At 42.8% G+C, this 21060-nt stretch overlaps 1 protein-coding gene across 2 annotated transcripts in view; it reads left to right on the plus strand.

The window, feature by feature from the left end:
* The first annotated feature begins 1126 nt into the window (after positions 1-1126).
* The window catches only part of LOC109914319 (transcriptional regulator QRICH1-like), a 59251-nt gene continuing 39317 nt past the window's right edge, over positions 1127-21060 (plus strand). The window contains exon 1 of one of the 2 annotated variants that reach the window (XM_048606281.1): positions 1127-1292. Coding sequence is in view for 1 of the 2 variants with exons in the window: in XM_048606280.1 (XP_048462237.1) it covers positions 1570-1572 (3 nt within the window). In the remaining variant the exon portion in view is untranslated. Of the gene's footprint in view, positions 1293-1421; positions 1573-21060 lie in introns of those variants that run through there. The other variant, XM_048606280.1, reaches the window with a different exon arrangement.

Below are 21060 nucleotides of genomic sequence, written 5' to 3' on the forward strand. Positions count from 1 at the left end.
ATCTTTTAAAATGATGCTGTCTTCCTAAGACTCTCCCACAGAGGAAAAACAACCTTTCAACACTTCTGGGCTGGAAGAGTCTATGACTCTTAGTCCCCGAAGAATCTTGTATGCCTCAATAAGGTCAGCTTTCATTCTTCTATATTCCAGTGAGTACAGGCCCAATATACTCAACCTCTCCTCATAAGGCAATTCTCCCATACCTGCCATCAGCCTTCTCTGGACTGTCTCTGATGCTGTTATGTATTTCCTTAGATAAGGGCTCAAAACTTCACAGTATTTTAGCTGTGGTCTGACTAGTGCCTTGTACACTTTTAGCAAGACCTCCCTAATTTTATTCTCAATTCCTTTTGAAATAAAGGCCAACATTCCATTTGTCTTCCCTAATACCGACGGAACTTGGATGCTAGCTTTTTTCCATGGACTGAGCGGCGGGGGATGGGGTTTGATTGACCATTTCAGAGGGTAGGTAAGAGTCAAACAGATGTTAAAGTTTCGGGTCCAGTGACCCTTCCTCAGAAACAATCCATCGGTATGTTCTGAAATTTCTGAACATCATGGGAGCTATTTGAATGGCCTGGCCATTATTTATCTCTCATTGAGTCACAGATATGTCATGGCACACATGAAGGCCATTCACCCAATGATGTTTACACTGGTCTTCAATTTGATCAATTCAACTAATGCCATTTTGCTACCCTCTCCCCATAACAGCAGTTCTGAGGAAGGGTCACTGGACCCGAAACGTTCATTCTGTTTTTTCCTTCACAGATGCTGCCACGCCTGCTGAGCTCTTCCAGCAATTTCTGTTCTGTTTCCTGATTTACAACATCCGCAGTTCTTTCGTTTTGTTTAAGAGTCAAACAAATGACTGACATGAAAGGAAATGGAAACAAGGTGGAATTAAATGCAGGGAAGATGCAGACTGACAATGATTGGAATAAGCAATAAGAAAGCTGTGAGAGGCTGAACCCTCCAGCTGTTCCCACGGCGACAAGAGGCAGCGCGACCCCTTTAAGGGACATTGGGTTCGCACTGAAATATCGCGATGTTACTGTTGGTCTGCGGCGGTGATTGGTGGAAGTGGGAGGGCGGCTCTGATTGGTGGAGGCTGGGGGTTGGCGCTGATTGGCGGAGGCGGGCTGGTTGTAAGATGGCGGCTTAGTGAGACTCCGAGGGAGGAGGAAAAACAAAAAGGAGCCCGGGCCTCGGTGGGGGAGCTGAGCCGCGTGCCCTCACGTCGGGTCACCCGCCCATTTGGCCGGCCGGTACCTCCAGCGCTGCCACCTGAGGTAAGCAAGGAACCGGGCGGCTGGGCCCCGCGAAGTGAGGGGGCGAAAGAAAGAAAGGCGCGTCCCCCCACCCGCCCCGTTCCCGTTAAGATAGCGCGCGCGCTCTCGCGGGTGGTAGGGCCGTGCTCGCACCCGCGGGAGTGCGCGCTGACGTCAGGTCCCCGGCCGCGGGATCTGGGTTCGGGTCGACACCGAGGATCGAGCGGGGGCAAGGCCGCAGGCGTCGGCGAGCTGCAGGGAAGCGGACAGGCAGGCTCCAGAGCGAACCGGGCCCAGGATGGTGAGAGCGGGGGATAGAAGGGAGCTGGGGTGAGGGCCCGGGGAGCACTTGGCCATCGGCCCCGGCAGCACTCGGCCGCCGAGGCTCCAGTGGCCTGCACAGCAGTAATGTACGTTTGTGTAGCGCCGAATCATGGAGAGACAGACACAGCAGCCAGGGATCACTCTGATGTTTATTACCATTCGCGCTGATCCCGCTCCCCATATCCCTCTGTTCATTCACTGCCCAAACATGAGTCTACCCCAGGCATAAATATAGTCAACGATTAAGCCTCCACAGCCTCTGGGTTAGAGAACCCCACAAAGATTTAGAATCCTTTCGGTGAACTGAGTTTTTCCTTAAAATAAAGGTTCAGAGTTAAGCAATTCATCTTATCAAGTCTGTGCTATTGTTTCACGAGTTTATAGCTTATCCTCAACTCCACTTTTTTTTAGCCTTTTCCCCAATACCCTCGATTCCTTCAGAGATAGTAGGAACTGCAGATGCTGGAGAATCCGAGACAGCAAGGTGCAGGGCTGGCTTTTTCCGATGAAGGGTCTAGGCCCGAAACGTCAGCCTTTCTGCTCCTATGATGCCCTCGATTCCTTTACTGATTACAAATCTGTAAATTTCAGCCTTGAAAATACTTAATGACCCAGCTTCAACAGCTCCCTACAGTAGAGTTCCACAGATACACTACTTCCTAGAAGAAGAAAGTCCTCATTTCTGGTTTAAATGGATGACCTTTTATTCTGAGATTATTCCCTTTGGTCTAACACTCTCACATAAAGAAAAAACACTCCCTATCTATACTGTAAGGATCCCTCAAAATCTTATGTTCTCATATAGTATCCTGTTCTTCCTTTAAATTCTAATGAGTCCAGGTCTAAACTATTCAACCTTTTCCTCTTTGGCCTAATGGTATTATCAGTAGATAATTAATCCAGAAAATCAGCTAATGTTCTGGTTCAAATCCCATCACAGCAGATGGCGAAATTTGAATTCAATAAAATATCTGGAATTTAGAATCTACGATCTAATGATGACCATGAAACCGTAAACCCATCTGGCTCAATAATATACTTTAGGGAAGGAAATCTGCCATCTTCATGTGACTCCAGACCCACAGCAATGTGGTTGAATCTCATCTGCCCTCTGAAATGGCCTAGCCCGTCACTGAGTTCAAGGACAGCTAAGGATGTTGCCCATGTCCCTCGAATGAATTTTAAGAAAAAAACCTCCATACCCAGAGCTGCCTCCAATGCCTGTATGTCTACCCTTGGGTAACAGGACCAAAACAGCTGTGGTCTGACTAATGCCTTATATGGTTAAAGTAAACAATAGAGTATTTTTAATATTCTATTCCCTTTGAATTAGAGGCCAAGAATCCTTATTACCTGTCGAGCTTGTGTGTTAGCTTTTTGTGATTTATGCACAAGGAGCATCAGCACCGTTTGGGTTAGAGAACTCAAAATATATGCTTATAGACAATATGCTGAATAACGTTCAGCTTCTCTGTTCTTCCAGTTGAAGTGCATAACCTCACATTTCCCCACATGATATTCCATCTGCCAATTTTTTTGACTAATTATTTAACCTGTCCTTATCTCTGCAACGTTTCGTCTTTCCTTTTTTGTGTTGTTCGCAAACTTGGCTGTAGTACATTCACTTGCCCCGTCAAATTCATTAACATATATTGTAAATAATTGTAGCCCTAGCTCAGATCCATGTGCTTCAGTGGTTACAAGTTGCTATCCTTAAACTGCATCCCCCCATATCCCAACTTTCTGCCTTCTATTACTTGATCGATCCTGTATCTGTGCTAATGTGCTACCCCAACACCACAGGCTCTTGTCTTACTAAGTAGCCATGCATGTGTTACCTTATCAGACACCTTTGAAAATACAAATATATTACATCTATGTGTTGTCCTTTTATCTATCCTGTTTAAAGAAGTTGAATAAATGTGTCAGATGTGATATCCCCTTTGTGAAGCCTTGCAGACTATGCTTGAACATATTTATTTCCAAATGTTCTGCTATTACATTTTTTATAATAGGCTCTCACATTTTCCCAATGATAGTGTTGAGCTCTGATGGAGAATCATCTAGACTCAACATTAATTTTCTCTTTCCCTGGATGTTGCCTGACCCGCTATGATCTCCAGCATTTTTTGTTTTCAGTACAGATTCCAGCATCTGCAGTAATTTCTCCTGGATGTTAAGCTAATTGGCCTGTCGTTGCCTTTTTTTTGTTTACTGTGTCCCTTTTTGTATAAGGCTATTACATTGATAGTTTTCCATTCCTCTGGGACTTTTATAAAATCTAGGAATTCTTGGAAGACTACTACCTTTAATAACTTAGAATGCATCCCATCAAGTCCAGGGGATTTAACTGCCTTTAGACTCATTGCTTTACCTAGTACTTTTTCTGTAGTGATTTATTTCCCCTGCACCCCTGATTTTGTCCATTGATTATTTAGTATTTTTGGAATCCTGTTAGTGCTTTCTATCATGAAGACTAATGCAGAATATTTATTCAGTTCGTCTACCATTTCCTTGATATTACTTTATAGTTTGCTCTCAAAGTTGCTTTTTCTCCTCCTTACTAATACTCTGGTTTACCACAAAAACATTGTATTTTTTTTTCTTTCAATTTGGATTTGATACTGTCCTTAATACCATGGTTGATTTATCCCCTTCCTAGAATCCTCCTTCCTCACTGGGATGTACCTCTGCTGTGAATTGTGAATTATTTTCCTAAATGTCTGCCATTGTTACTCAACCATCTTTGTGGCTAAACTCCTTTCCCAGTCCACTCTAGACAACTCAGTGCCCGTTTATTTGAAATTACCCATAATTAAGTATGACAGTGTTGTTTCTGACCCAATTTGTCACTCTCGTTTCGAGTACTGAATTCTACCATGTTATGGACACTGATCCTAGGGATCCTTTACTCTGAGATTATTTATTCAACCTGCCTCATTACACATTACTGGGTTGAAAATAGCCTGATCCCTGGTTAGATTTATAGAAACATAGAAGATAGGAGCAGGACGAGGCCATTCGGCCCTTTGAGTCTGCTCCTCCATTGTTCACGATCATGGCTGATCATCCAACTCAATAGCCTGTTCCTGCTTTCTCTACATAACCTTTGATCCCATTCGACCCAAGTGCTATATCTTGTTGCCTTTTGAAAACATTCAATGTTTTGGCATCAACTACTTCCTGTGGTAATGAATTCCACAGGCTCATCATTCTTTGGGTGAAGAAATATCTCCTCAACTCCGTCTGAAATGGTCTACCCCGAATCCTCATACTGTGACCCCGGTTCTGGACACACCCACCATTGGGAACATCCTCCTTGCATCTACCCTGTCCAGTCCTGTTAGAATTTTATAAGTCTCTGAGATCCTCCCTCATTTGTCTGAACTCCAGCGAAAACAATCCCAACCTAGTCAATCTCTCCTCATACGTTAGACCTGCCATCCCCGGAATCAGCCTGGTAAACCTTCGCTGCCCTCCCTTGAGAGCAAGAGCATCCTTCTTCAGAAAAGGAGACCAAAACTACACGCAATATTCCAGGTGTGGTCTCACCAAGGCCCTGTACAACTGCAACATCCCTGCTCCTGTACTTGAAACCTCTCGCAGTGAAGGCCAACGTACCATTTGCCTTCTTTACCGCCTGCTGCATGACATATTATTCTAGAAAATTGCCCCAATTACTGTGTGATTTCTGTCTCATAGCTACATCTGCCAGTTTAATTTTCCCAGTTTACATGAAGGCTGAAGTCACTGATGATTAATGTAATTGATGTACAGTGTGGAGCTGGAGGAACACAGGAGCTCAGGCAGCATCAGAGGAGCAGGAGAGTCAACGTTTCAGGCCCAGACCCTTCTTCAGGACTGAGAAACGTTCACTCTTTCGCTCCTCTGATGGTACCTGACCTGCTGTGTTCCTCCAGCTCTGTACTGTATCGACTCTGACTCCAGCATCTGCAGTTCTTGCTATCTCTGGATGATTAGTGTAATGCCTCTTTTACATGCCTGCATTATCTCCTGATTTATATGCTGTCCCACAATAAAGCTGCTCTTTGGGGTCTCTAGACTACTCTGACCAGTGCCATCTTCCCTTTGTTATTTCTTACCTCCACTCAGATTCTATATCATCTGATCAAAGCTCCTTTCTTGATCTCGTACTTATTCCATTTCTACTAACAAAGCCACCTGTGTTTTTTTGCAGCCTGTTCTTTTGAAAAGTCACATACCCCTCAGTATTTAGCTTCTAGCTTTGATCTCCTTGTAGGTGTGTCTCTAATGGCTTTAAGATCATACCCATTAATCCCTATTTGTGCCATTAACTCACTTATGCTATTCTGAATACTATGCACATTCAAGTAAAAAGCCAATAATTTTGCCTTTTTACCATTTCCCCCTGCTCCCAACCCTATTTGCTGCAGCCTTTTTATCTTTGTATACTCTGTCATTTCCTGTCCCACTCTGGGTATGAGTATTTCTCAATGGCTGTCTTGTAATGTGACCAAATGCTTTCACTTTCTAAATGTACTCATCTGCTCTCAGAGCCCCTCTTCTGTGTAGTTTAGAGCCCTTGCTGCAGCCATAGTTACTTGATTTGTTGGGGCATTTGTGCCAGCCTGGTTCAAGAGAAGCCCATCCCATCAGAGAAGCTCCCTTCTACCCCAACACTCGTGCCAGTGCCCCATGAACTGAAACACATACCAACCACACCAATCTTTGAGCAACACATTGAACTCCTTGTCTTTATTTACCATAAGCTAGGTGGCCTGTGTAGTAATCCTGAGATTATTACCTTGGAAATTCTGCTCTTTTAATTTGCCTCCTACTTGTTCAGATTCTTCTAGCAGAGCTTCTAGCCTTTTCAATGTTATTAGTCCCAATGTGAATGATGACAACTGGATCTGCTCCCTCCCACTCCCAAGTTCCTCTCCGGCCCTGAGGAGATGACCTTAACCCTGACACCAGGCAGGCAGCTCAGTCATCAAGGCTTCTGCTCACAGCTGCAGAGAACATAGACTTTTCTGTATTTATACTCTTCCCAAGCCATGTTGTATGTTTTTCATTTTCGGATAACCCTGATTTGCTTCCACTGTTTCAATCAAACTGGCCTGAACCACACTTTCAGGCAATATGTTCCAGAACATATCTGTTCAGTGTGAAAAGCCTTTCCTTCCTTTCGCTGATTGCTTTAAATTTTTGCCCTTTGTTTTCAAGATATGGAGGAGCCGGTGTTAGACTGGGGTGGACATAGTCAGAAGTCACACGACACCAGGTTATAGTCCAGCAAGACATTTTATTAGAAAGACTTCACCTGACAAAGGAGCAGCTCTCCGAAAGCATATGATTTCTAATAAACCTGTTGTCTATAACCTGGTCGTAGAGTCATTGAAATGTACAACATGGAAGCAGACTTTTAGTCCAGTTTGTCTATGCCAACCAGATATCTTATACAAATCTAGTCCCATTTGTCATCATTTGGCCCATATCTCTCTAAACCCTTACTATTCGTATACCCATCCAGATGCCTTTTAAATGTAATTGTACCAGCCTCCTCCACTTCCTCCGGCAGCTCATTCCATACACGCGCCAGCCTCTGTGTGGAAAAAAATTGCCCTTAGGTTCTTTTCAAACCTTTTCCCTCTCACCTTAACCTATACCCTCTAGTTTTGGACACGCCCACCCTGGGGAAAAGACCTTGTCTATTTACCCTATCCATGCCCCTCATGATTTTATAAATCTCTATAACGCCACCCCTCGGCCTCTGACACTCCAGGGAAAATAGCCACAGTCTTGTAAGTTGTGGAACAGTTGCAGTAGATTGGAGGAGAGAAATATAACCCCACTGTTTAAAAACGGATGGAGAAGGTAAACGGAGGCTTATAGATGAGTTAGCCAAACATTGGGAGTAGGGAAAATGCTGGAATCCACTATAAAGGATGAGATTAAAAAGGACATTTATAAGTTACAAACAGGATCAGACTAAGTCCACAGGATTTATGATTGTGACAAACCTACAAGAGCCTTTTTTGGGTCACAACTAGGAGAATAAATACAGGCAAACCAGTGGATGTGGTATAAAGTCAAATATCTGACCTGCTTACCCATTTACAACAAGTTACAGCAACTGTTTTAATTCACAGGAGGCTGCATATGATTGAGAAACTCCGGCTGCTGCCAGGCACAATTTGGAACTGACATAATCTGTAACAGTGCTGGGATCTGTTAATTTTGCCTTGGGATATTCTTCTAAATACTTTCTCACCCCCAGATGAAGGTGATTGACCTGTAGAAAGATAGGAAATAGGAGCAGGAGTAGGTCATTGATTTGTTGAGCCAGCTTTACCATTCGATACGATCAGGGTCGATCCTCTTTCTTAATTATATTGCTGTATAATTTTTTTCCTAAATTTATTCAGTGACTTAATTCCACAGCTTTCTGTTGTAGAGAATTTAACAGCTTCAGCACCCTCTAAGTGAAGAGACTGTTCCTTATCTCAGGCCTACCATATGTCCTGAGACTGTGACCGCTTGTTTTGGTTTCCCAGACAGAGCAAATGCCATTCCTGCATCCAGTCTGTCCAGCCCTATCAGAATATAGTACGTTTCAATGAGATCATTCTTCTGAACCCCAGTGAATACAAATCCATTTGACCATTGTAAGACAAACCTGCAATCACAGGAATCAATCCGGTGAGGCTTTGCTGCACTCCCTCTATGACAAATATATCTTTTCTCGGGCAAAGAGACCAAAACCGCACATGGTACTCCAGGTGTAATCTCACCAAGGTCCTGCACAGCTACAACAAGACATTCTTGCTCCTGTCCTCAAATTCTATTGCAATGAAGGCAATTCTGCTTACTGAATTCTTGCTTTCAATGAGTGGTGTACAAGGATACCCATGACCCTTTGTACATCAACATTTCCCAATTTATCACCATTTAAGTAATACTCTGCCATTGTGTTTCTTTTCTACCAAAGTGGACAATTCACATTTAGCCAAGTTGTACTGCATCTGCCATGTGTTTTCCCACTCATTCAATTTGTCTGAAGTCACCTTGAAGGCTCTCTACATCCTCCTCACCACTCTCAATTGCGTCCAGTTTTGTGCCATCAGCAAACTGGGAAATGTTACGTGTGATTCCCTCATCCAAATCATTGATATATATTGTGAATAGCTGGGGTTCGGGTAATGATCCCTGAAGTACCCCACTAGCTACTGCTTTCCCCTCTAAAAATGACCCATTTATTTCTACTCTTTCTTTCCTGTCTGCTAAGGAAATTTCAATCTATGCCAATGTATTACCAGTAATCACAGTGCTTTGATTTTGCACAGGTTTAGTGTGATCTTGTTTTCAATCCTTCCATAAACAGAAATAGTTTATCATGAACTACTCTGGCCACATCTCTCAGGATTTTGAGTTGTCTGTCAAATCACTAGAACCATTCGTATGAACGTTTTCTGCTCCCTCTCCAATGCCTTTGTGGCCTTCATGTTCATATACATTGGGAAAAGCAAGGACCCCAACACTGACCCCTTGGGAACTCAGTTACAAACAATGCACTGGCCAGAAAAAGCATCCATTAGCTATTACTTTCAGTTTCATGTCAGACAGCCAATTCCATGTCCATGTTGCTACTATTCCTTTTACTCCATGAATTAAACTTAACCCACTGTGTGACATTGTATGAAGACCTTTTGAAAATTCCTGTACATCTCATCAACCCTCTTCAAACCTCTGCAGAAAATTAAATAGAATTTTTCCTTAAGGAATCCTTGCTTGCATTCTTGAACCTGCATTGTCCATGTGACTATTAATTTTGCCCTGAATAATTGTTTCTAGATGTTTTCCTGTCTCCAGAGTTAAACTGAATGGCCTGTAGTTGAGGGCTCAATTCTCCAGCCCTCCGGCACCTGTTCTGAGTCTTGAGGAAGATTGAAAAGTTTTGCCCAGTGTCTCTGCAATTTTCTCTCTCTCCCCACAATATGCTTGGATGCATCTCATCGAGTGTTGGTACATTATCCATTTTAAACACAGCCTGTTTAATACCACCACCTTCATCGGTTTTAAACTCGATTATCTGAATTTCCTCCTCCTCCATCATGGCCTCCATAGCATCACTGTCCTTCATAAAGAATTCCTTTAATGTCTCAACTATGCCCTCTGACTTCAGAGTAAATCTGTCTTTTGTTCCCAAATCAGCCCCACTCTCCTTTTACTACCTTTTTATTATACATCTATACAATGTTTTGCTGCCAGTCTCTTCTCGTAGACTGTCTTTGCTTCTCTTATTTGCTTTATCACCTCATTTATGAAGGGCATTTTGCCCTATTTTCAGTTGTATTTTTGACTTGATGTCTATTATAAATGATTTTTTCCTCTTTTATCTTTATGTATCTGTAATAAGTAAAACACTCTAGTAAGGAGGAAACAGGACAAAAGATTCCACAAATAGCAGTGAAAATAACCAGGTACTCTCTTTTTCTGATGTTGAATAAGAGTTAATATATTAACCAGCACACCAAGAATATCTCCCCTGTTCTTCACATTGTGCAATCCTTTCCATCTACTTGAGCGTGCAGATGGAGTGGTCAAGAAAGTGGCACATATGACTAAGCAGAATGCATTTTGATCTTTGTATTCAAGTCCTGGAGGCTGGAACATTGTCACTTAGTTGAGCATGCTACAAACTGAGCCATGTTGACGCACCCATTATAAAGTACAAAAGCAGCACTGGGGACCGTTTGCAGAGAAAAATAATTCAAAGGCAATGAAATTACATTAGACTTGTGTAGAAACCTGGTTAGACCACCAGAAAAGAGAAGGCTGGAGTGTCTTCCAGTACAGGTATTTTCAGAAAAGAATTTTCTGGGGTAGATGTACAGAAATTGTGATGAGACTAAAACTAGATCCAAAGCCCTAAATTATAAATGGCCACTATTCTAGGGGAATTCAAGAGATTTTAGCCAGTCAACAGTGAGAATATGGAACTCGCTCCCACAGGGAATGGTTTCAGTGGATAGCTTAGATGCATCTAATGGGAAGCTAGAGAATACAAACTGGAGAAAGGAATAGGTGGTATGTTAATGAGATGAGATGAACTGAATAGAATGGGAGGAAGTTTCTGTAGCATGTAAGCACCCAGACCAGTTGGGCTAAATGGCCTGAATCTGCTGTAGATTCTGTGTTTAATCTTAATTGCAGCAATTCACACAAGTAGACAAAATTTGACATTGAGCCATAGATGAGATGGGTAAGAAAACCTTGGATGAAGAGGTGGGTTACTGCAAGGGTCTTAATTAATGAGAGGGGTTTCTGGAACGTGACCGCCAGTGGTGGGAACAAAGAGTAGGATGAACACAGATGTGTGGAATCCTACAGCACAGGAGGAGGCCATTCAGTCTATTGTACTGTGCCACTCTCTAAAATTGCTATCTGTTTTGTGCCGCTGCATGTTTTCGTTGGGGTAGGAACGTGAATAGGCCATTCAGCCCATTGTACCTGCCTCACCATTCAGTATTATGATAGCTGATTAAACAGTTCAGTGCCCTTTACCCACCTCATCCTCACCCTGTACATCACTGGTAGTCAGAAATCTATTAACCTTTACCTTAAACAGACTCAAAGACTACACATTTCCACAGCCGTCTGTGGTAAAGAATTCCAACCCACTGATTAAAAATGTTTACTTATCTCAAACCTAAGTGGCATCCCACCTTATTTTTAAATTGTGCCCCTGTTTCTAGGCTCCCCAACCAGGGGAAACATCTTAGAACATAGAACAGTACAGCACAGTACAGGCCCTTCGGCCCACGATGTTGTGCTGACCTATTATCCTACTAAGATCAAACTATCCTGCATACCCTACATTTTACTATCATCCATGTGCCTATCCAAGAGTCGCTTAAAAGTCTCTAAAGTATCTGACTCCACTACCACTGCCAGCAGTGCATTCCATACACCCACCACCCTCTGTGGAAAGAACATACCTCTGACATCTCCCCTATACCTTCCTCTAATCAGCTTGAAATTATGCCCCCTCGTAATAGTCATTTCTATCTTATCTTCATCTACCCTGTCTCTCTTTTCAAATATTTTGTAACCAAGCTCCTGTACAATTGAAGCAAGACTTCACTGCTCCTGTACTCAAATCCTCTGGCAATAAAGGCTAACATTCCATTAGCCTTTCTAAAAGCATACTGCACCTGTCTGTTAGTCTTCAGTGACTTATCATCAAGGACACCCTGGTCCCTTTGTACATTGACACTTTTCAACCTCCTAACTATTAAGAAATAGTCTGCATATCTATACCTTGTACCTAGTGATGGCCTCACATTTTCTCACATTATATTCCATCTGCCATGTTCTTGCCCATTCACTACGTCTGCCCACATCCTTCTGAAGCTGATTGATATCTTCACAACAGGCATTCCCACTTGGAGATAGTAAGAACTGCAGATGCTGGAGTCAGAGTCCATACGGTGTGGAGCTGGAGGAACACAGCAGGTCAGACAGCATCAGAGGAACAAGAAAGTTGATGCTTCAGACCTAAACACTTCATCAGGGTCTAGGCCTGAAACATTGACTCTCCTGCTCCTCTGAGGCATTCCACTTGGCTTTGTATCATCCACACATTTGGAAATATTAAATTTGGTTGCCTCCTCCAAACCATTAGCTAACTGCTGGGACTGGATGTTTTCTGTACTCCACTAGTCACAGCCTACCAGAGGTGCTATTCCCTACAGTCTAATCCACAGGGATTAATCTAAAGTCTGTAGACTTTTAGAAGGTAATCACCAATGCCACTTCCTTTGCACTTTATAATGTGGACCATCAGGTCCTGGTGAGTTTGGAATAAAGTTTTTTTTTTCTTAATTCATTCACAGAATATGGGTGTCGCTGGCTGGGCCAGCATTCATTGCTGCATCCCTGATTTCCCAAAGAGTCAACCACATTGCTCTGCGTCTGGAGTCACATGTAGACCAGATCACATATAGACAGCAGTTTCCTTCTGTAAAGGACATTAGAGTCATAGAGGCGTACAGCACAGATACAGGCCCTTCAGCCCAACTTGTCTATGCCAAGTAGGTTTGCTAAACTGAACTAGTCCTATCTTCCTGCATTTGGCCTTTATACCTCTAAACCTTTCCTATGCATGTCCTGTCCAAATGTCTTTTAAATGTAACTGTATCTGCCTCTATCACTTCCTCTGGCAGTTCATTCCATATTCACACCATCCTTTGTGAGAAAAAGTTGCCCCTCTGATCCTTCTTACGTCTTTCCCCTCTCACCTTAAACCTCAGTCCTTTAATTTTGGACTTCCCTACCCTGGGGAAGTCACCTTATCTGTGTCCTCATAATTTTATAAACCTCTATAAGGCCATCCCAAGCCACCAATGCTCCAGGGGGAAAGAAAAGTCCCAGCGTCCCCTTAGAACTCAACTAGTGAACCAGATGGGTTTTTCCTGACAATTAGCAATAGTTTCATGGTCATCATTAAACTTTTAATTCCAGATTTCTTTCTTATTGATTTCAAATTCAACCATCTGCCATGGCAGGATTCAAACCTGGCTCTCCAGTGAGTTAACAGGGTCTTCAGATGAAATGTCTAGCGATAATACTACTAGATTGTTGCATCCCCTAGAAGTTAGAAATGTTAGAAATAGGAAAGAGGAAGGCCATGAAAAGTTTGAAACCAAGTTATTAGAAACTGTGAGCCTGTGTTCAGAGGAGGCAAGCAATGGCCTAATGGTATTATCGCTGGACTGTTAATCCAGAGACTCGGATAATGTGCTGGGGACCTGGGTTCGAATCCTACCATGGCAAATTGTGGAATTTGAATTCAATAAAAATTAGGAATATAATGATGACTATGAAACCATTGCTGATTGTGGGGAAAAACCTATCTGGTTTACAATATCCTAGTCTGTTGAGGGAAGGAAACCGCCATCCTTATCTGGTCTGACCTACATTTGATTCCAGACCCAAAGCAATTTAGTTGTCTTTTAACTGCCCTGTGGACAATTAGGGATGGGCAACATCTTGTGAATGAATAAATTTTAAAAACTGTAAAGTGAATGGAACTTGCATTGGCATGGCTTTGGGCTTGGAATGGGTTAGCAGAATTTTGGCTGTGGAAGGTGTGATGGGAGTTTTGATAAAAGCAAGCCATTTAGAATGCTTGGTACAACGTTGGTACACAGCAAATTGGGTTTTGAGCAATTTAATAGGTGTGGAGTCGAGAAGAGATCAAAAAGGCATCTTGAGATAAATTAGGGATAGGTAACATCCCATTAAATAATTTTTAAAAGAGGAGCTGGGCATCATGGCAATTAGGAGAGTGATGTGTAGAAGGCCAGGGGAAACTTTCCTCTGGATTTGGTTTGGTGAGAAAGAGGTATTGCAGCAGGAGCAGCTGAAAAGTTGGTCAGGTCTTAGTGACAAAGATGCTTGTGAGTTTGCACTTTTATATGTTTATGGAATGATGGCATTGTTATTGAGACCAGTATTAATTATCCATCTGTACTTATTCTTGTGAAGGTAATGGTACATACCTCGTAAGAACATAAGAACTAGGAGCAGTAGGTGGTCATTCAGCCCCTCAAGCCTGCTGTATTTAATGTGATCATGGTTGATCCCATCTCTGCCTCAACTCCACTTTTCTGCCTGCTCTCCATAACCCTTCAACCCATCACTAATTGAAAATCTGTCTATCTCCTGAAAATTACTCAACATCCCAAATTCCACCGAACTCTGGACGTGTCAATTGCAAAGATTCAGGACTCTTTGAGAGAAGTAATTTGTCCTCATCTGTCTTAAATCTGCTACCCCTTAACGTAAAACCATGACCCCTGTTCCAGACTGCCCCGTGAGGAAGCATCCCCTCTCAGTTTACTTCTTCAATCGCCTCTAGCATCTTACATACCTCAATTTGATCACATTTAATTCTTCTAGATCATGTAGACCTAAATTGTGCAATCTCTCTTCATAAGACAAACCCCTTATCTCTGGAACAAGCAAATGGACACCCTCTGCATTGCTGCAATTTAACTATGCCCCTCCTCGAGTAAGGAGACCAAAATTATATATTTTCCAGGTGCAGTTTCCTTAATTCTTTGTACAGTTGCAGCAACCCTTCCGACTTTTATACTCTATCCCTCTTGTAATAAATGCCAAATTCCATTTACCTTCCTTACTACATGCTGTACCTGCACACTCGTTTCATGCAATTCATGCGTAGATGCATGGGCTAATGGATCACTGTAGTCACTCTGGTAAAGATGCTCCGAGAGGGTAGGATGGAGTGCAGGATTTTAATCCAGAGATGGTGTGCCAATGTATTCCCAGGTTGAGATGCTGTGCCAATTGAATTGGAATTTGCAGATGCTCTTCCCAGGCATCTGTTGCCCTTTTGATTGTGATGGAAATTACAGGTTTGCAACGTGCCATCACTAGCATTTAGTGGGCTGCTACTGTGCATTTTCTAGAGATACACATCTTGCCACTAGAGAGAGCGAATATTTAAAGTGATGGACGGAATTCCAATCAGGCAGGCTGCCTCACCCTGAAAGGTGTTAAGTTTCTTGTTAGGAGATAACAAGAACTGTAGGTGCTAGAGTCAGACAACACAGCATGGAGCTGAAGGAACACAGCAGGTCAAGCAACAGAGGAGTAGGAAAGTTGACGTTTCGGTTCGGGACCCTTCTTCAGAAATGGGGGAGGGGAAGGGAGCTGGGAAATAAAGAGGGAGGAGGGTTGGGACTGAGGAGAGGAAGGTGGGGTGGTGATAGGTGGATGCAGGTAGTGGGTAGTAGGGATTGGTCAGTGGGAAGGGTGGGGTGGTTAGGTGGGGAAAGAAGATGGGCAGGTTGTGTCAGGTCAAGGACCTGACCTGACATAACCTGACACAACCTGTCCATCTTCTTCCCACCTATCTGCCCCACCTTCCCACTGACCAATCCCTACTACTCCCTACCTGCATCCACCTATCACATCTACGTACCTTTCCTCAGCCCCACCCCTCCTCCCTCTATTTATTTCCCAGCTCCTGTCTCCCCCCCAATTTCTGAAGAAGGGTCCCGACCCGAAACGTGAACCTTCCTACTCCTCTGAGATAACAAGGTGTAGAGCTGGATGAACATAGCAGGCTAAGCAGCATCAGAGGAGCAGGAAAGCTGACGTTTCGGGCCTAGACCCTTCTTCAGAAATGGGGAGGAGGACTTCTAGGCCCGAAATGTCAGCTTTCCTGCTCCTCTGCTGCTTGGCCTGCTGTGTTCATCCAGTTCTACACCTTGTTATCTCAGATTCTCCAGCATCTGCAGTTCCTACTATCTCTTCCTACTCCTCTGCTGCCTGACCTGCTGTGTTCCTCCAGCTCCAAACTGTGAAGTTTCTTGTTTGGGTTCTCTCATTCAGGCAAGTGAAGAATTTCTTTGTCTTGTGCCCAGTAATTTGTGGAGTACCTTTGGAGAATCAGGAGGTGAGCTACTCACATTAGTGAAATCCAAAACAAGGCCCCCAGCAATATTGCAATCCCGCCTGGCAGCTGCAGATTGAATAGAGCTGTTTGATTCTTATCTGGTATGATCCTCGAGGGGGAGCAGGCTGACTTCCATACTGGGAATTCCGAGTCTCTAATTGGCTCCTGTAGCCACAGAGTTTGTGCTGGTTCTGCTAAATTTCTTGTCAGTGGTAACCTCCCAGGATGTTGATAGTGGGCAATTCAGTGATGATAGTGCTGTTGATTGTCAAGGAGGAATGATTATTGCTTACACTGTGCTGCACATGTTACTTGCCTGCGTCTGAATATGTTCCAGTTTTGCTGAGTGCAAGCTTTTGTTATGGGTGAGAGTGTAGTGGGCTGTGAGTGCATGGTATTGAAATGCGGTGTTTGCCATAACATGCGAAAAATGAGAGGAGGGCTCGTACAAGCAGTGACCATGATGTGTCAGAAATGAGAGGAATTGACTTCCGTAGGCACTATTCAAGAACATGCCTGATGTCCATCTTACAGAATAACTCAGTAAAGTGTTGTAAGAAACAGTCACGAACACTTGTAAGCTGGTAATCTTGGCTGAGGAGCAGTTCCACTGAGAGGCTGACGTACAATCCATTCTACTTGCTGGACAGACTGCGCTGGAATACAATGTCACTCCTGTAGCAAGCAAAATTGCACATTTCATGATTCCAACAAATTTCTTCATCATATTGAATTTTTTTTAAAAAAGGTATTGATTTCTTGCTGGAGACTCTCTCTCTTTAAGGTGGAATTCTTAGAGTGCATGGGTTCGCAAACAATTTGTAAGCCATTCATTTCACAAGCCTGCCCCCAAACCAGTTTTATTTTTCTCTTGCCGGCATTTAGATATTAAAACATTTAACACCTTTACTCAACCTTTCTGGGAGGAGCATAACCCATTGTTTGATTCAGCTTGTCTTGGCTTTATTCAACTTGTTACATTGACAATAAATGTACTCTTTAAATTTTAAGCTTCACCCTGAAGCAATTGTGATTTTTTTTAAAAATTGTCTTGTTTTCCATTTTTTGCTGTGGCTTCGTCGTCACTGTCCTAATGAACTTTCATTTACTGCCATTCTCTGGTGTGACAAGATGAGTCCTGATCATGGATAGTGTAACCAGTGACATTTGTATTAACCTGTCCATCCAACTTCAATTTATTTTAACACTTTAAAATAATGTTTGAGTAGGATGTGTGTAAAATTAAACACTCCTTGAAGCACACAGAACTCAGCAGGAAACTTGGGGAGGTATGCCTGCTCCCCCTTGAGGATCATACCAGACAAGAATCAAATGGCCCTATTCAATCTGCAGCTGCCGGGTGAGATTGCAATGTTGCTGGGTGCCCTGTTTTGGATGTCAATATGTGACCAGCAGTCAGTTGTTCACCTCCCATGACTATTGTTTGGAAATCTGTTTCCCATGTCACAGTTTTTATTTAAATTTTTGAATTATAATTGATATTCCCAGACACTTGGTCTTCCTGTTTTTGAAAGGAATAATAAGAAGGTCATAGGCTTCTTGGAAAAGAAGTTTAAATGTAATGAAGGACTGTGAGGGATCTAGCTATGCAGACGCACCAATCAACAAAATGTCATGTTGCAGAGTTTTAAACAACAACAGATAGAACCTGCATTTATTCTAGTTAAGTAGAAATTGTTAAATTTGTATCAAGCTTTGATTAGATCATGTAGTTTGATATCTGTTATTAAAAGATATAGAGGCACGAGAAAAGATACAAAAGAGATTTGCAAGGGTGTTGCAGAAAAGAGAGGTCCTGCATATCAGGAAAGATTCAACAGGTGGTGGCTCAGTCCCTAGAAGAGAAAAGAATGAATAATGACTAGACAGAAGGCTTTAAAACCTCTGGTGGCACAACGATAACGTTCCTACCCCAGGACTGGCCTGGGATCAAGTCCCACCTGCTCCAGAAGTGTGTAATAACATCCCTGAACAGGTTGATTAGAAAAACAGGTTAAATTTTTAAAAATACATAGAGAAGGTGAAGGAATGGTTTCTAAGGAAGCATTTCGCTAATGCATGATAAAAGGCTGGTTGACAAAATTGAAGTGTATTCAGGTTTTTGCAAAGATTCCTAGCTTGATTGTGAGTGAGGTTGTTGACTTGCTCACCGAGCTGTCTTGTTTTTGTTCAAACGTTTCATCACCATGCTGGGTAACATCATCAGTGAGGCCTCTGATGAAGCGATGTTGTTGTACTGCGCTTCATTGGAGGCTTCACTGATGATGTTACCTAGCATGGCGACGAAACATCTGAATGAAAACAAGCCAGCTCTACGAGCAAGTGAAGTGTATTCAATCAGAGAATCATTATCAGCTTGTGTTTTGGAAAAAACTGAGCTTAATAGAAGAAAGCAGCAAGCCTTGGCGAATGGTGGCTCTTTTTGTGGCACAGTGGATAGCACTGCTATCTCACAGCGCAAGGGACCCAAGTTCAATTCCAGCTTTGTGTGACTGTGTGGAGTTTGTACATTCTTCCTGCAGTCCAAGAATGTACAGGTTAGGTGGCTTGACCTAACTAAATTACCCTGTAGTATCCATATTAGGTGGTTAAGCCATGGGGTAAAGCACCATGCGGGGTTACGGGGTTGAGTGGGTGGGTTCAGGTGGAATGCCTTTCAGAGGTGCAGACACGATGAGCTTAAATGGTGTCCATCTGCAATGTAGTGATTCTGTGATTATAGAGAGAGCGCTCCTGAGCTGGTCATGGTCTGACTGCTTCTTTGTGTCTTGTACACAGCTCCAAACTGTTCAGCATGCTGAAAACCAATCTGCTAATTTTTGCCAAACAATACTCCATTTATGTGTAACCCTCTGGCTCTGGTTTGTCTGCAAGCTAAACTTCAATTACTGCTTGAACAAGTAACCATATAAATGCTTGCAATGAGTGTTTTGTTAATTCCTTTCAAACATGCAGCACCTCCAGCCATTCTTTACATAATTAAAAATGGAGAATAAGTTTAAAGAAAGCTGTTTACAAGACAGATACAAAATATCTGTTCAACTCGCTTACTATTTTCATTATTAATCCCCTAGAGGATCAATGCTCCCTTACATTTTCCTTTCTAAATACCTGTAGAAACGCTTGTGATCTATTTCATATTTCTAGCCAGCTTTCCCTTGTACTGTAATTTCTCCCAGCTTAGTAATCTTTTCATCACTCTTTGCTATTTTTATTCTGTTCAATTTTCAGAATTTCTCACTCATCTTTGTGGAATTAAATGCATTTCTTTCTTTTTGATATTATCCTCAACTTCCTTAGTTAGTGATGGAAAGTGTGTCGTTCCCTTAGAATCTTCCATTGAGTGTTCTGATTTATCCCACACAATGTAGCAAAAAGCCACTTTAAGCCTGAAGAAAGCCAGATTATCTTTCCTTCAGCAATTGTTGTAAACTGACTTTTAATTGTCAAGTCAGAGGTATTTTATAAGTGAACCATCCACCCCAGAGTGGAAAAATCAACTAAAGAGGGCACAGTTCAAGGTGAGAGGGGGAGACTTAAGGGGAGAAGTGTGGGGAAAATATTTCACAGAGTGGTGGGTTCCTGGAATGCGTTGCCAGTGAGGTGGTGGAAGCAAGCACATTCACAGTGTTTAAAGTGTATTTTGATAGACACATGAACAGGAGACAAACCAAGGGATAGATACCACATATAGGCAAACGGTAGCATAACTAAGGACTAGGAATTGGTGCGGGCATGGTGGGCCAAAGAGCCTCTATCTGTGTTGTATCGTATTGTGTTGGTGGGTAAATACTTGGGATAGGCCATTGAGGGAGTGCATCAGAAGTTCACCAAACTAATCCCTGGTCGAGCAGGATTACTTTATGAAAAGAGATTAAAGAAGCCGAATTTCAGAGAAGGTCAGAAATCATGCGACACCAGGTTATGGTCCGACAGGTTTATTTGAAAACACAAGCTTTTGGAGCCTCAGTCCTCCTTCAGGTGTTAATGAGTTAGGTAGTATCAGACACTGAATTTATAAGTAAAAGATCAAAGACTGAGGATGTACTAAACAAATAAAAGATGCTGTTGAATCTTTAATCAGTTAGAAGGTTTTAATTGATTAATTATGTATATGTAAATCCCCGAATTCCTTTCAAGTCACGGTTTTGAGAGAACTAAAGGTTTTATCAGTGTAAAGAAGAGGTGACATTTTAGGTCATACAGTATTGTTAGGTGTGGGACCTTGTTTAGAATCTGTTTGTGTTTTAGTTAGGTTTTGTTCCTAAAGTAGGAATTTATAAAATGCCATATTGACTGTCTACAAATTGTGTGCTTTTTGAGCAAAATAGAATGTATCCACAAATACAAATTCATCCCATGGATTCACGTCTGTGTGTGTGTGTGTGTGTGTGTGTGTGGGGTGGGGAATGGGAGAGGAATGAGAGGGTGTGCGTGGAGAGGGGAGGTAGGAGAGGGTGTGTGGGGTGGGGGTGGGAGAGGGTGTGCGCGCGTGTGTGTGGTGGGGAGGGGAAGAGTGAGATGGGGTTACCTGTAGTGCAACATGAACCCAAGATCCCAGTTGAGTCTGTCCTCATGGGTACCGAACTTGGCTATCAGCCTCTGCTTGGCGACTGTGCATTTTTGTGTATCACAGAGTCTGCCTTGTAGGATGTTTACCCGAAGATCCGAGGCTGAATGTCCTTGACCACTGAAGTGTTCCCTCACTGGAAGGGAATGTTGATGTTTGGCGATTGTCGCGCAGTGTCCATTCACCTGTTGTCGTAGCGTCAGCATGGTTTCACCAATGTACCATACCTCAAGGCATCCTTGCCTGCAGCGTATGAAATAAAATGCCATGTTGACTGTCTATAAGTTGTTGCTTTTTGAGCAAAATAAAATGTATCTGCAGATACGAGTCCACACCTATGGAGTCAATTTGTGTGTGTGGGCGGGTGGGATGACGGTGTGTGGGCGGGTGGGATGACGGTG

The sequence above is a fragment of the Rhincodon typus genome, chromosome 16 (genome assembly GCF_021869965.1).
Source record: "Rhincodon typus isolate 14 chromosome 16, sRhiTyp1.1, whole genome shotgun sequence".
NCBI classification, from domain to species: domain Eukaryota; kingdom Metazoa; phylum Chordata; class Chondrichthyes; order Orectolobiformes; family Rhincodontidae; genus Rhincodon; species Rhincodon typus.